Source organism: Dendropsophus ebraccatus, chromosome 2 (assembly GCF_027789765.1).
Source record: "Dendropsophus ebraccatus isolate aDenEbr1 chromosome 2, aDenEbr1.pat, whole genome shotgun sequence".
Lineage (NCBI taxonomy): Eukaryota > Metazoa > Chordata > Amphibia > Anura > Hylidae > Dendropsophus > Dendropsophus ebraccatus.
The window spans coordinates 57074441-57088111 of record NC_091455.1 but is presented as its reverse complement, the minus strand read 5'-3'; the positions used below and the strand labels follow the sequence as shown (position 1 = coordinate 57088111).

The 13671-nt window shown below is 43.0% G+C and overlaps 1 protein-coding gene across 1 annotated transcript in view; it reads right to left on the bottom strand.

Moving 5' to 3' along the window:
• Positions 1–484: 484 nt before the first annotated feature.
• ATP6V1H (ATPase H+ transporting V1 subunit H) overlaps positions 485–13671 on the bottom strand; it is a 123440-nt gene continuing 110253 nt past the window's right edge. Inside the window, exon 15 of the mRNA XM_069960039.1 lies at positions 485–834. Coding sequence (XP_069816140.1) covers positions 774–834 — 61 coding nt within the window. The 3' untranslated portion in view covers positions 485–773. The remainder of the gene's footprint in view (positions 835–13671) is intronic.

Genomic DNA, 13671 nt, shown 5'->3' with positions numbered 1-13671 from the left:
GCAAATGTACCATCACAGGTACTGATTTTTTAAAAAATTTTTCTGTAGTGCCTGCTTGGTTCTGGCACAGGGATCTCAGTGGTGCCGTACTTTTTTTTAGAATGTTGCTGGCTCCCAACGCTCAGTGCAGTTTTCTGCTTGAGCACTGGCCCGGCTTGGAGCACTAGGGGCAGGCCCTACATCCCCCCAATGTGACAATAACCCCACCCCTCTGTGACACATCTCCATTAGAATCAAATAGGGACGAGTCACCAAAGGGAGGGGTAAGGGTCACATTGGGGGGTGCCAGACCTGCCCTGAGGGCTCAGAGCCGGGATGGTTCTCAAGCAGAAAACTGTGCCAAGCAATTTGAAAAAAGGACCGTGTCACCAGGATCCCCACACCAGTGCTGAGCAGGTACTGCCAAAAAATAAATAAAAATCAGAACCTGAAATGGTATATTCACTTTAGTGTAAGACAAAACAGAAGAATAAAGCAGGCAGGATTGTTTTTGGAATGTATCATTTAATAGTATTTTTATGTAATAAATTAGCAAGACTACATACTGATCACTCCTCTTTAATTCTGTACCTTAATCCCGCACAACTGATGTCTTGTAGTCCTTCCAACTACCATGTCATAGTGAATTGTAACACACTAAAACAGTTTCACATTTATACTTCACTAAAACATGGATTTTTATGGGCAAGAAGTACAAACACAAAAATAAAAAGAAAATGTGGATTGGAGATACAGGAGCAAAGCGTGTAAGCTTCAGCACATCAATGAGAGACTTAACTTCTGGCAGTCACTGCTGGGGGTTGTTCTGACTGCAGCTGTTTTCCCAGATATTCCCTGAAAGACATTAAATATACATTTTAGTGATTCAAACAAACTTCTATATACAACAACCAGCAGCAAAAGCCATTCCAGAGCTGTACTAGACTGAGTATTCTATTTACATTTTAGATGTACAGTATCCGCTATAGTTTCATTTCTTATTACCTAATTGTATCATAATTAGTATAAAGGTTAAAAAGGTTGTAAGGTTGATACTGAGACAAGTCCTTCTGTCAATGCAAAGACTGGTGATCGGCTAAACATGGTCGGTCCTGGTGATTAGCTGTTATTGTCAAGGTCCTCAAAGCATACCTTTAGTTTCAAAAATTTTTAAAAACCTGCATGGTTTTGTTACATTAACCCTTTAGAGTAGTGACAAGGTAAGGTTAGGGTGTTTACTGCTGTTACTGAGAGGTCTTCATTTCCCTTACTTATCTGCCCAATCACAGCACAGAACTTTACATACGCCTCTCTGCTATGCTTTTATATAGTGCTGGAGAAAAAGCAGTAAACTGAGCAGGCTGGCACTGTGCTAGGGATATTTAACAGTACACCGCTGTGAGTGACATGTGGTGGGGCTGAGGGGTTACTAATGCACTGGCTTTGCAATGTGCGATCTGAGCAGAAATGAAAGAAGCATCTGCAGCACCGCAATGAAAGCAATGACCTACTGCTATCATTATATTTACCCTACTTAAAGAGGACCTGTCACCCCCGGTGTGACAGGCTCCCGACCCCCTGTTAGAGCACCTTATACGTACCTGATCCCGCGGGGTCCCGCTTCTTGATTCGGTCAGGTGACGGAGATATCAGCGCCCGAAGCCCGGCGCGCATGCTCCTGGGATGAGTCCAACTCTCATAGAGAATGATTGGTGAGTCCGATGCTCAGTCATTGTCCATGAGCGTTGGACTCTAAGGAGCGCGCGCCGGGGTGACAGGTTCCATTTAACTACACCTCATTCCTCATAAAACACTGTTCACTGTAAATTTAGCATTATTTACCTTTACACTGCATTTTATGCCAAATTGGTTATTATCTATTTTGCAGTGTGCGTCTCAGCAGAACTTGTTTCACACTGCTTGAAGATCACACAGCACCCTTCAGCATACTTTCGATGCTGGGTGTATGATAACTTACAGCAGTGCTTCTTAGGAGGTAGCGCAAAATAAGGTCAGCCAAAAGGTCGCAAGCCTAAATTTCCTTCGGGGGACGGACATTGACACAGTGAACACGTATAAATATCTGGGAGTGGTCCTCAATAATAAGCTGGACTGGGCAGATCACATGGACACAGTGTACAGAAAGGGCCGCAGCAGGCTCTACCTGCTCAGGAGGCTGAGGGCCTTTGGAGTCCAGGGGGCACTCCTTAGGACCTTCTTTAACTCTGTAGTGGCATCAGCCATCTTCTTCGGAGTGGCCTGCTGGGGGAGTGGCATATCAACCAGCGATAGGAACAAACTGGACAAGCTGATCAGAAGGGCCAGCTCTGTCCTTAGAAGCCCCCTGGAACAGGTGGGGGAGCAAAGGATTTTATCAGTGGTCAGCTCCATACTGGAGAATGACTCCCATCCTATTCACAAGACCGTGATAGCACTGGGCAGTACTATCAGTGACCATTTAATTCACCCAAAGTGCGAGAAGGAGCGATATCGGAAGTCCTTCCTTCCTGCAGCGGTTAGGCTGTTCAACCAACACCGACCCATGCAGAGATCACTCCATAAAAAGAACTCAAATAGTCTAATGTTTTTATTGTATCTTTTTAAACTTTTCTTCTCTTCGTCTACCTTAATCGTAATGCCTTTACTTTACCTTTTTAGCTTTTTGTATGTGTAATACCTATGCTGCTGTAACACACTGAATTTCCCCATGGTGGGACTATTAAAGGATTATCTTATCTTAACTCTTATTTTAAAACACAAAGAAGATAGAGTACAAATAACCAATAAAGCAGAATATAGTGAGAATACAGATAGAGAATAATGCAGAAACTGCACTGAATTTTTTTTTTTTTTTTATAAGGAATGAAGCGCAGTTTTGAAGGTTGTATAGAAATTAGAAGCTGGTAAGAGAAGGTTTTTTTTTCCCTTTCTGCTAGCTATACATTATTTGTCTGACTTTATCATAAGGGCTACCTAGAAATGAAAAGGTAGTGGCCAGCCATGATCAGACAGGTATTTTAAATAGCATCAAACATTAATTTTAAATATTCATTACTAGAAATTCGTAGCTGGGAAGCATCAATTCCTTGTATCTGAAGTTCATCGATTATAGTACAGCTCTGTCAGGAGGTAAAGGACCTAATAAACTGTATGAAAGAACTGTACTGAATGGAATTATCTCAAATTTTTAATCAGCAGAGTCTCTCCTACAAGAAGCATAAGTGATCTGCAGCTGGGGAAGGGGAATCATATTTCTCATAATTCCCATTGGAACATGTTCAGTGCGGTCCACAGTTTGCTTATGGAGGTCTGTTTACAGACTGTCACAATACTGTCTGCTTGATGACAGGTTGCACAGGAGCCTTAGGGAATTTGCTTTCTTAGCGGCCACGAGAGTCTTTTAGAAGCAAGTTATTGTATGAAGGTATATTATACAGTCCTCAACAGTGAACTGCACACCAAAAAGGAAATGCCAAGGAAGAATGGAAATCACAGAAATGATAGACATGGGTATGCTATATCAATTTAGTCAAGCTAAAGTACGAGTGCCATACCGTATACTGAAATACACACATGGCTTGGCATGGCAACTTAGTTATTAATGGTTTTCTGAGGAATGTTCTGCCCGAGTGAATAAAAAAAGATCCACTGCTGGCAGGTCCCTTTATACTGCTGACCAACGATATCCGAGATGTGTGGACATCAAGTGTGGAGATCCTGCAGGCCATGGTAGCACGTTTCAAAACACACAGGGTGCTAACAGTGGCAGGAGCAACATGATGCCTGCAACTGTAGTGCAGAAAAACAGCTGGGACACTCTGGAGAAAGGGCTGTACCATTAGTTCTACAGTAAAATCAGTAATGTGACGCGATGAGGATTAGAGAGTCTGGATACCGTACAGTATGCCACCCCACACCATAGCAAGTAGGACCGGTCTGACATGGCCTTCAGGAAGGTTTCTCTATGTGTTGCCGACATGGTCTTCAGACCAATTTCCGGCTATCATTGCATCCAAGACAAAAGATGGATTGCTGAAGGTGCTAGACCTTTATTCCAGCCTCCATTGCAGCCTCTTCAACAATTTCAATGGTGATGAAGAAGCATCATACGCCAACTCTTTGGATTATGGCGTCAGGTGGAATCATGTACTGTAGCTGAACCCATCTTCATTACAGGTACACTAACAGCTTGACATTACAGTGACTGGTCTTGGAACCAGGACAATGCTAGGCTGCATGTTGCTGGTGCCACTGTGAGCAGCCTGTGTGGCCTAAATGTGCTACAGTGGCCTGAAGCATCTCTGAACCTTTATCAAGCAGTCTGCATCCTCAGTGCCGTACCAATGCAGTTAGCAGTAAGACCATTAGGAACACTGGGGCATCTGGCGCATAGCAGTGATCAGGCACTATGGGGGAAACAGTGCTTCAAACTGTCTTACTGGACTGTGGAGCAAAGTACTAAGTGCACGGGTACGGCGCCGAAGATGAAGGTAATAGACATACCTCCCTCCTCAGCATCTCCTGTGCAATAGGGACATATCAGCATGTAAGACTTGCCCCAGGTTACATTTGTTCCCCTTTAATAGCTCCTTGATAGCATGCCAAGGCAAATCAAGACAAGTCTATGATTTCTTTAATTCCTTGACTTTTCTTTACTGTGTTGCAATTGCAATGTTGGGGATTGTATAATTGCGTGTAATACAATTTTCCTTGTATACAACAAACCCTTGTACACACTCCAACAGATATCCTTACCTAACAGAAAAAAAATGAATAAAAATAAATAAAAGTTGAAATTATTTCTAATGACATGCCAAGAAAAATGCTGAGTTCCTTTTGTGTGACGCTCCATCAGAACAGTGCTCTCTATTACAATAATGAAACAGAAGCCGCCTCGGTGACAAACACTATAATTTACAGAGCACAGACCCTGGGATCAGCTTGGTATATTGGCAGAGTGCCACAGAGCCGGAAACAAGATGTAGTTATCTGTATTTAAGAAAGTCTTTTCCCTTTGTTCATCTTGTTATGAGCCATGGGGCATCGTCCATCAAACAGCAATGACATCCTATTAATAAGCCCGCTGCTATAATCTGGCCCATCAACATTTAGCGGAAATACAGCACGTGTATTATCCAGTCTGCTGATAGACATAAACCATTTTCCACTGACAGATCTAGTATTCAGCAAAGGGTTTCTTTAATAGAAAAAGCGATTTTATCAAACAGTAAATAGAAATGCAATCGTGTTAACACCGCACACTGCAGAGTATGCATTGAAACTGAATTCATGCTTAAACAGGTTATTCACTTTACAAAGTCTATTTTATACATCCAATTAGTAAATTATATGTTAATAGGGGGTGCTCTGTTCAGGTTTCTCATCTCACGGCCAGAACGGACAGTGGTTACAAAGAGAAGCTCCTGTGAACCTGTCCTGTATAACTCAGACAATCCATTGATTTAAATGGGCACAGTAATGTTTACACAAAATGCATCACCTATACAAAGGATAGATGAAAAATATATGATGACTAACTCTCATCGTCAGGACGCCCAGCATTCTCAAGAAAGTAGCCCTTGTGAATAGTAGCCAATATTTTTTTCAGTGGAAAAAGCCGGGCAGCACTACCGCCAGTGGTGGCGGTTGTAGAAAAGCTGAACACTAGTATGGTTTTGGGGGTAAACCTGGCAGCTAACCTTGCGGGCTCATCAAGGGGACACCTAGGGGGAGATTTATCAAACATGGTGTAAAGTGAAACTGTCTCAGTTGCCCCTAGCAACCAGATTCCACCTTTCATTTTTCAAAGAGTCTGTGAGGAATGAAAGATGGAATCTGATTGGTTGCTAGGGGCAACTGAGCCAGTTTCACTTTACACCATGTTTAATAAATCTCCCCCTAGTGTTTATTCTTTTGTCATGTGACCCTTTTAGCAAGTAGGAAGTAAAGGAGTATTGTGTACATTTTTTAAAGTGGGGTCCTTTGTTTGTGCTCTGTACATTATACCCTAAGGGAGTCCCATACACAGACAGTTGCCATTGCTATGAGACTACTGCAGTCATCCTCACTGTGATTCAAGTGACCACTGACAGACTGCATCATAGGGGTCCCCAAGCAGTCCATTGTACAGACAATATTGTGCACTCATTATAATGGATCTATCAACAGCAGTTTTAGACAGGCAAAGGAAGTCCCAAAAGAAGCATATAGTTTCCAATGTCCATTGACTTCAACAGAAAATATTTAACAATAAAAAAGTAGTGACTTTTTAGAATTTTCTTTAATCATTGTCCATTGAAGTCAATGGAACTGGAAACTGTTTATTTAGGGCTTCTGTTGCCCATTTGAACTTACCCTAAAAATGCTTAAAGGAGAACTCTGGCAAAACTTTATTAAAGTATTGTATTGCCCCCCAAAAGTTATACAAATCACCGATTTACACAGGAAATGCTTGTAAAGTGCTTTTTTCCCTGCACCTACTACTGCATCAAGGCGTCTCTTCCTGGATAACATGGTGATGTCACATCCCGACTCCCAGAGCTGTGTGGGCTGTGTCTGCTGGAGAGAATGATGGCAAAGGGATACTCAGTGTCCCTCCAGTGCCCTGTGTCCCTCAGTGTTCCCCTGCAATCGTCCTCTCCAGCAGCCACTGCTCGCACAGCTCTGGGAGTCGGGTCGTGACATCACCATTTTATCCAGGAAGTGACATCACCATTTTATCCAGGAAGTGAAGCCTTGATGCAGTAGAAGTGGAAAAAAGCTCTTTATAAGCATTTCCTGTAATAAGTGTATGTTGGTGATTTGTATAACTTTTGGGGGGCAATACAATACTTTAACCCCTTCCCGCATAAGGACGTACCAGCACGTCCAAATCTGCAGCCCGTTCCGGCAGATGGACGTGCCGACATGTCCTCGGGATAAGAAGGGTGCAGGAGCTGCTCTCCTGTCATCCCCGGCGGGGCACCCTCCGCAACTGCCAAGATCAGTGCCCAGATCTCGGCAGTTAACCCTATAGGTGCTGCGATCTGTGCTATCGCAGCACCTATACTGCTACAGGAAAATAGAATCCTCCCTTCCCCCTCCATCGGGGCTGTGCGGTGAGATCGCACAGTCCCGATAGAGCTGTGATGTCAGGAGGCTTGCTCCTGACTCCTGATGTCCTCCTGATGCCTCCTGATGTCCCAGCTACGGAAGCTGGTCAGGCTCAGCCTAAGGCTGAGTCTGATCAGTTTTGCCTATTATAGGCATATTGCACTGCAGTGCTGCTGAGCACTGTAATGCAATATGCCTGTAATCAGGCAATTTTACAGTAAAGTTCCCATGGTGGGACTTAAACATAAAGGGTTACAAAAAAAAACAAAAAAACACACACACACAAAATACATTTATAATAAAATAAAATTTACATATACGCTTCATAGCCCCCAATACAATAATGAATGTAAAAAAAAATAAAAGTACACATATTTAGTATTGCCCCATGCGTAATGGCACTGGCAATACAAATATCCCATGAACCCCTCAGTGACCGCCAATACGTATTACTAATGGGCTTTATTCCAATACGTAGGCCTTTTACCGGCGTACGTATTAGAATGCTCTGCCGCCGCAGTGTGACAGCTGATCTCCCCCTGAAACTACCCGGAGCGGAGGATCCCATTGAATGCCACTGTCATATCATGGCAGCGGTATGTAATGGGTTCCGGTGGCTGTCGCAGGTATACTCCCATGATCGGAAGTGATGTCCGGTCCATCGATGGTCTGCATGGTAATCCCAGGGGCCTAATGAAGACCCTCCAGGATTACCATGGATATGCTATGATGCTGACAGGCATGGCTATGCAGATTGTCAGCACTAGAGTAGTAGTAGTAGTAGTAGTAGTAGTAGTACAATGTATTGTATCAGTGATCACAGATCACTTTACAGTATTACACTAGTGTACAGTAATGTGCACTAGTGTAAAAGTAAAAAAAAAAGTGCACCAAAACACCCCCCCCCCCCCAATAATAAAAATGCATTATATTCCCTATACAGTATAAACAGTTACATGAAAAATATCAGAACCACAAAACTTATGCATGTTTGGTATCGCCAGGTCCGTAACAACCCAATTTATAAAACTAAATCCACCCCGTGTGGTCCTGGTACAAGCAATGAGCGGTATATATCGCGCATTACCTGTAACCACCCCGCATTACCTGTAACCACATCAGATTACCCTTAACCACCCCGCATTACCTGTAACCACCTCGGATTACCTGTAACCACCTCGCATTACCTGTAACCACCCCGGAATACCCTTAACCATTCCAGATTGCAACAGACTGCCCATAACCCCGTCGATTGTCGATCACCACCCCAGATTGCCTATAACCACCCTAGATAGCCAGTAAACACCCCCAGATTGCCTGTAATCACCCCAGATTGCCACAGACTGGCCGTAACCACCCCAGATTGCCACAGACTGCCCGTCACCACCCTAGATTGCCCAACACTACCCCAGATAGCCAGTAACCACCCCAGATTGCCTGTAACCACCCCAGATTGCCAGTGAACATCCCCAGATTGACAGTGAACATCCCCAGATTGCCCATTAACACCTCCAGATTACCTGTAATCTCAATTTTTTTATTTTTTTTTAGCAACTTTGCTATATTACACTCTTTCCCTTCTGAGCCCCACTGTGTGCCCATACAGTGGTTTATGCCCACATATGGGGTACCATTGTACTCAGAAGAACCTGCGTTACAAATTTTGGGGTGCTTTTTTTCTCCTGTTGCTCATGAAATTGAGAAATTTCAAACTAAACAAACATATTATTGGAAAATTAAATTTTTTCATTCTTACTGTCTATTTTTGAATACTTTCCTCTAATACCTGTGGGGTCAAAATGCTCACTACACACCAAGATGAATTTTTGGAGGGGTGTACTTTCCAAAATGTGATGACTTTTGGGGGGTTCTATTCTGTTGACACTACAGGGGCACTGCAAATACACCTGGCATTCAGAAACTTCTTCAGAAAAATCTGCCCTGAAAATGCTAATTGGCGCTCCTTCCCTTCTGAGCCCCGCTGTGTGCCCATACAGTGGTTTATGCCCACATATGGGGTACCGTTCTACTCAGGAGTACCTGCGTTACAGATTTTGGGATTTGTTTTCTCTCATATTGCTTGTGAAAATGAGATAATTTAATGTAAACAATATATTATAGGAAAATTTCTATTTTCCATTTTTTACGGCCTAATTGTGAATACTTTCCTCCATCCCCTGTAGGGTCGAAATGCTCATTATACCCATAGATTAATTATTTAGGGTGTGTAGTTTCTAAAATGGGGCCACTTATGGGGGTTTCTAGTATACAAGCCTCCTAAATCCACTTAAAAAAAAGAACTGGTCCCTAAAAAAAAAAATCAGTTTTGGAAATTTCATGAAAATTTGATAATTTGCTGATACATTTCTAAGCCCTGTAATACCCTAAAAAAGTAAAATATGTTTATGAAATGAAGCCAGACTAAAGAAGACATATTGAAAATGTGACTTAGTAACTAATTTATGTGATACGACTTTCTGTTTTTAGAAGCAAAGAATTTCAAAGTTTGTGGAGTTCAAAATTTTCATGATATTTTGATGTTTTTCACAAAAAACACACAAGACAGTGACCAAATTTTGCCACTAACATAAAGTACCATATATTACAGAAAAACAATCTCAGAATCGCTAGCATATGTTAAAGCATCACTGAGCTATACGCGCATAAAGTGAAACAGGTCAGATTTTGAAAGATGAGCCTGGTCATTAAGGCCCAAATAGGCTTAGTCTTGAAGGGGTTAATAAAAAATTTTGCCGCACTTCTTCTTATAAAAGATTAATCTGTCAACATGGTCATACTTTTTAGGTAAATATAGCTCTTTTTTCTTTTTACAACCTTTCAAACCGTATCACATGTATGCAGCTCCATTACTTCTGTGCATAATTCTAAATTATCAACTGATTTCATGATAACGAGCCTCACATTTACTAGTATGCTAAATATTCTTATGATGTCAAGAGAAATAATGGAATTTGTATAGCCATTGTATATACATTTTGTGAAATGTATTGGAGATGAAGTTCTGGCAGACAGATAGATGAGAAAAATGTGAAGAACAAAAATGATTTTTTTAAAAAAAATCCATACCCCCTGCTGAATGTAATTATCACAATAGATTTGTCATTCATTTACTTGCTGCACTTTGTAATTGCTCCTCTATAAGTGTTCTATACAGCTAATGGTAAGAGGGCTCTGTTCCCATTATGGGGCTGTAGCCACAAAGTTACTGAGTACAGAAGAATCCTACTTATTCTATTAATTCATGTTTATTTAAAAATACACTATTTAATGATAATAAACTATCCCTTCAATTTGTTTATGTCTACGTGTGTTTGCAAGCTTTGTAAAGATACATACACCAACAAGACCCATGCAAGCTGCATTGAGCCCAGGTTGAAGAACCAAGAACTGTGACTTGGTTTTAAGAGCATTGCTTTGTTTTAAGAGATCCCTGTACTGGGTGGGAGAGTGAGTGGAGGAGGGGCATGGTCTGCATAGCGGGGTCTACAGTACTGCAGTCTGACCCAGGAAGTCTTCCTCACCTTCCAAATCATAGCAGATCCACTTCAGGCTGGGGCTTACATCAAGGGACAGGGCTGTGGAGGTAATCTCTTCATAGCTGTAACCCCTCTATCCCTGGACAGAGAGTGCTGCTATACTGTGCCCACATCGGCCCTGCTCATTCCTTTATGCTCCCTGCAGTCTCTGTCAGCCCTTGTGTTTCCCATCCTCTCTATTCCTGTTATAATGTGCCTGCACTTACACTCAGCTATACACACTGCTACTATAATGTGACTGCACTTACACTCAGCTATACACACTGCTATAATGTTCCTGCACTTACATGCAGAACCAATTGTCTGCATATTAGTGATTTCTTATGGGAAAATTTGCTTTGGTTTAAGAGTGGATTTGGATTACAAGCACAGTCCTGGAACAAATTATGCTCAAAATCCAAGGCACCACTGTACTGTATTTTTCAGTCTATAAGATGTACTTTTTAGGAAGAAAATATCTTGCTAAAAAGTGCCTGCATCTGCCTGCATCATAGTCTGGACACAGGACGACTCACACTGTCAGGCCACCCCGACTGCTTCCCTAATGTTCGGGCGAAGCGCTCATAAAGCACTGTGCTCAAACTGTGAAGCAACTGATGGCTGCACAGTGCTCTCCCTTCTGCTGCCAGACGCTGATCTGTGATATCAGGCCAGGCAGGTGAGGAATCTAGGTGTGATGTCAATCCCCTCCAGATCCCTGAATGTAAAATAACTTACTCAGAGAGGTAGTTCAATGTCCTGCTGCACCTTCTCTGATGCCAGTCATGTGATTAGTTACAGGATTGTGAAAAGTGTTAACTCCAGGTGGGGGGCAATCTGTATTAAAATTAGTGTGAGTGTTTCGTGATTTGTAGTAGAGTTGTGTGTCTGTATATTGATGCAGTGGAACTGTCTATGTGTGGGTGTGTTTATGTAGCAAAGCTGTGTGAGTTAATAATAATAATAATAATAATAATATTAATAATTATTATTTGTAGAGCGCAAACAGATTCTGCAGCGCTTTTTTAACAATTATAAAGTGAGATGGTCGCAGCTCCTCTCCTCCTCCCTGCATACTGACCTCTGCACGTCACAGAGAATGCCTAGAAAACTTCTCCTAAAGAAGTCAATGAGTCCGCTCCAGTCTCTTGTTTTCTATGTCTATGTTCTAAAGAAAATTTCTAAATGCTGTTAACAGAACGAAATGGAAGCTCAGAAGGTATGACTGTCCTTATAAAATATAATCAAATGTATAATCTAAACAGAAAAAGATTAAAAAAAAAATTATTTCATATTTTGCTTTACTATTTAGCTCTAATCAGTAAATGAAAATCTCCCGATATATCAAAAAAATTAAATCAAATCAGGGCTGGTGGGGTGGGGTAAAGCCACCAGGGACCACCCCATTTGGTATGATCGAACTCCCTTTAACTGTAAAATGTCAAATATTTCAAATATGTCAAAATTGTTTAGTCATTTGGGTGGAGGAAGGAAACAGGGCCGGCGTCAGCACCCGGCATACTCGGGCAAGTGCCGGGGCCCACGGCCGCCCAAGGGGCCCCCGACACTTGCCCGAGCAGTGAGCCAGACGCCCGCCGCTTCACCGACCCCCGGGGGAGGGGGTGCTGCCGACCCAAAGTCCGGGGGAGGGCTGGGGAAGGACCTGCCGTGTTTGCTGCACTGGGGAAGGACCTGTGGTGACGTCATAAGGGGGCGGGGCTGAGAACGGGAGAGGATGCAGGTGGATGAAGGACCTGTGATCATTGTCATGTGACATGAGGAGGCGGGGCTCACTTATACCTCCCCTCTGTATGCTGTAAGTTTTAGTCCTACTCTTATATCTCCTCCTGTTATGTCCTCTGATCTCCCATAATAACAGGCTGTCCATGCTGGGAGTTGTAGTACTCCTCTTAAATCTCCTCCTGTGATGTCCTCTGATCTCCCATAATAACAGGCTGGACACGCTGGGAGTTGTAGTCCTATTATATCTCCTCCTGTGATGTCCTCCGATCTCCCATAATAACAGGCTGGACACGCTGGGAGTTGTAGTCCTATCATATCTCCTCCTGTAATGTCCTCTGATCTCCCATAATAACAGGCTTGACACGCTGGGAGTTGTAGTTCCCCCTGGTATACCTCATGTAATGCCTCCTGATTGTAACTCCATTCTAGCCTGCTCTATGGTGAACAAGCTAGAATACAGACTCCAGCGGGACGACCTCCTTCTAGCAACTCCATTCTAGTCCATTCTAGCATGGATGCGCTCTCACCAACAGGCGCAGAGCGATGACGTCATCACGCCTGCTGGTGGATCCACAAGGTGCACACAAGGGAGAGGAGGACCCGTCCCCCGCCCGGATTAGTGAGTATGATTTTATTTTTTTTATTTTCTTGTGCTGAGGGAGAGCAGGGGGCATTACTATGGGGACAGAGGGCATTATTACTATATGGAGGACACAGCATGGGGACATTATTACTATATGGAGGGCACAGCATGGGGACATTATTACTATATGAAGGGCACAGCATGGGGACATTATTATTATATGGGGGGCACAGCACGGGACCCACAAACCTCCTTACTTTACTGCACATGACACCAAACAGTGGAGTTACTACTGTATAGGAGCCTATGGGTGGGAAAAAGGGAAGGAAGTTGCTGGAAATGTGCGGAGCCTAAGATGTTTGTCTGACAGGTCCAGATGAATTGTAGCTGGAAGAAATCATCATGGAGGTCTGGGCCAGATGGAGAGGAAACGGAGAGCGATCGCCTCAGATCAAAGAAGACGTCACCTGTGAGTTACTGAATTACATTTTTTTTTGGTATTTTGTCAAACTTTATTTGGTAGGTGTGCCCCGAGGTGTGCTATACAAAGGGGCCCGTTGAGGCTTTCTTGTCCAAGGGCCCACAAAAACCTGGAGCCGGCCCTGGAAGGAAAGCTCAGTTTTTAGGATCCAACCCATCAGATTGTGCTCTGCAGTAATGGTAGCCCGCTTAAGCAGGTGTCACTTCCTCTATCTATTTGCATGCTGTATGCTTTGCATTCCGTGCCATTTTCCCATT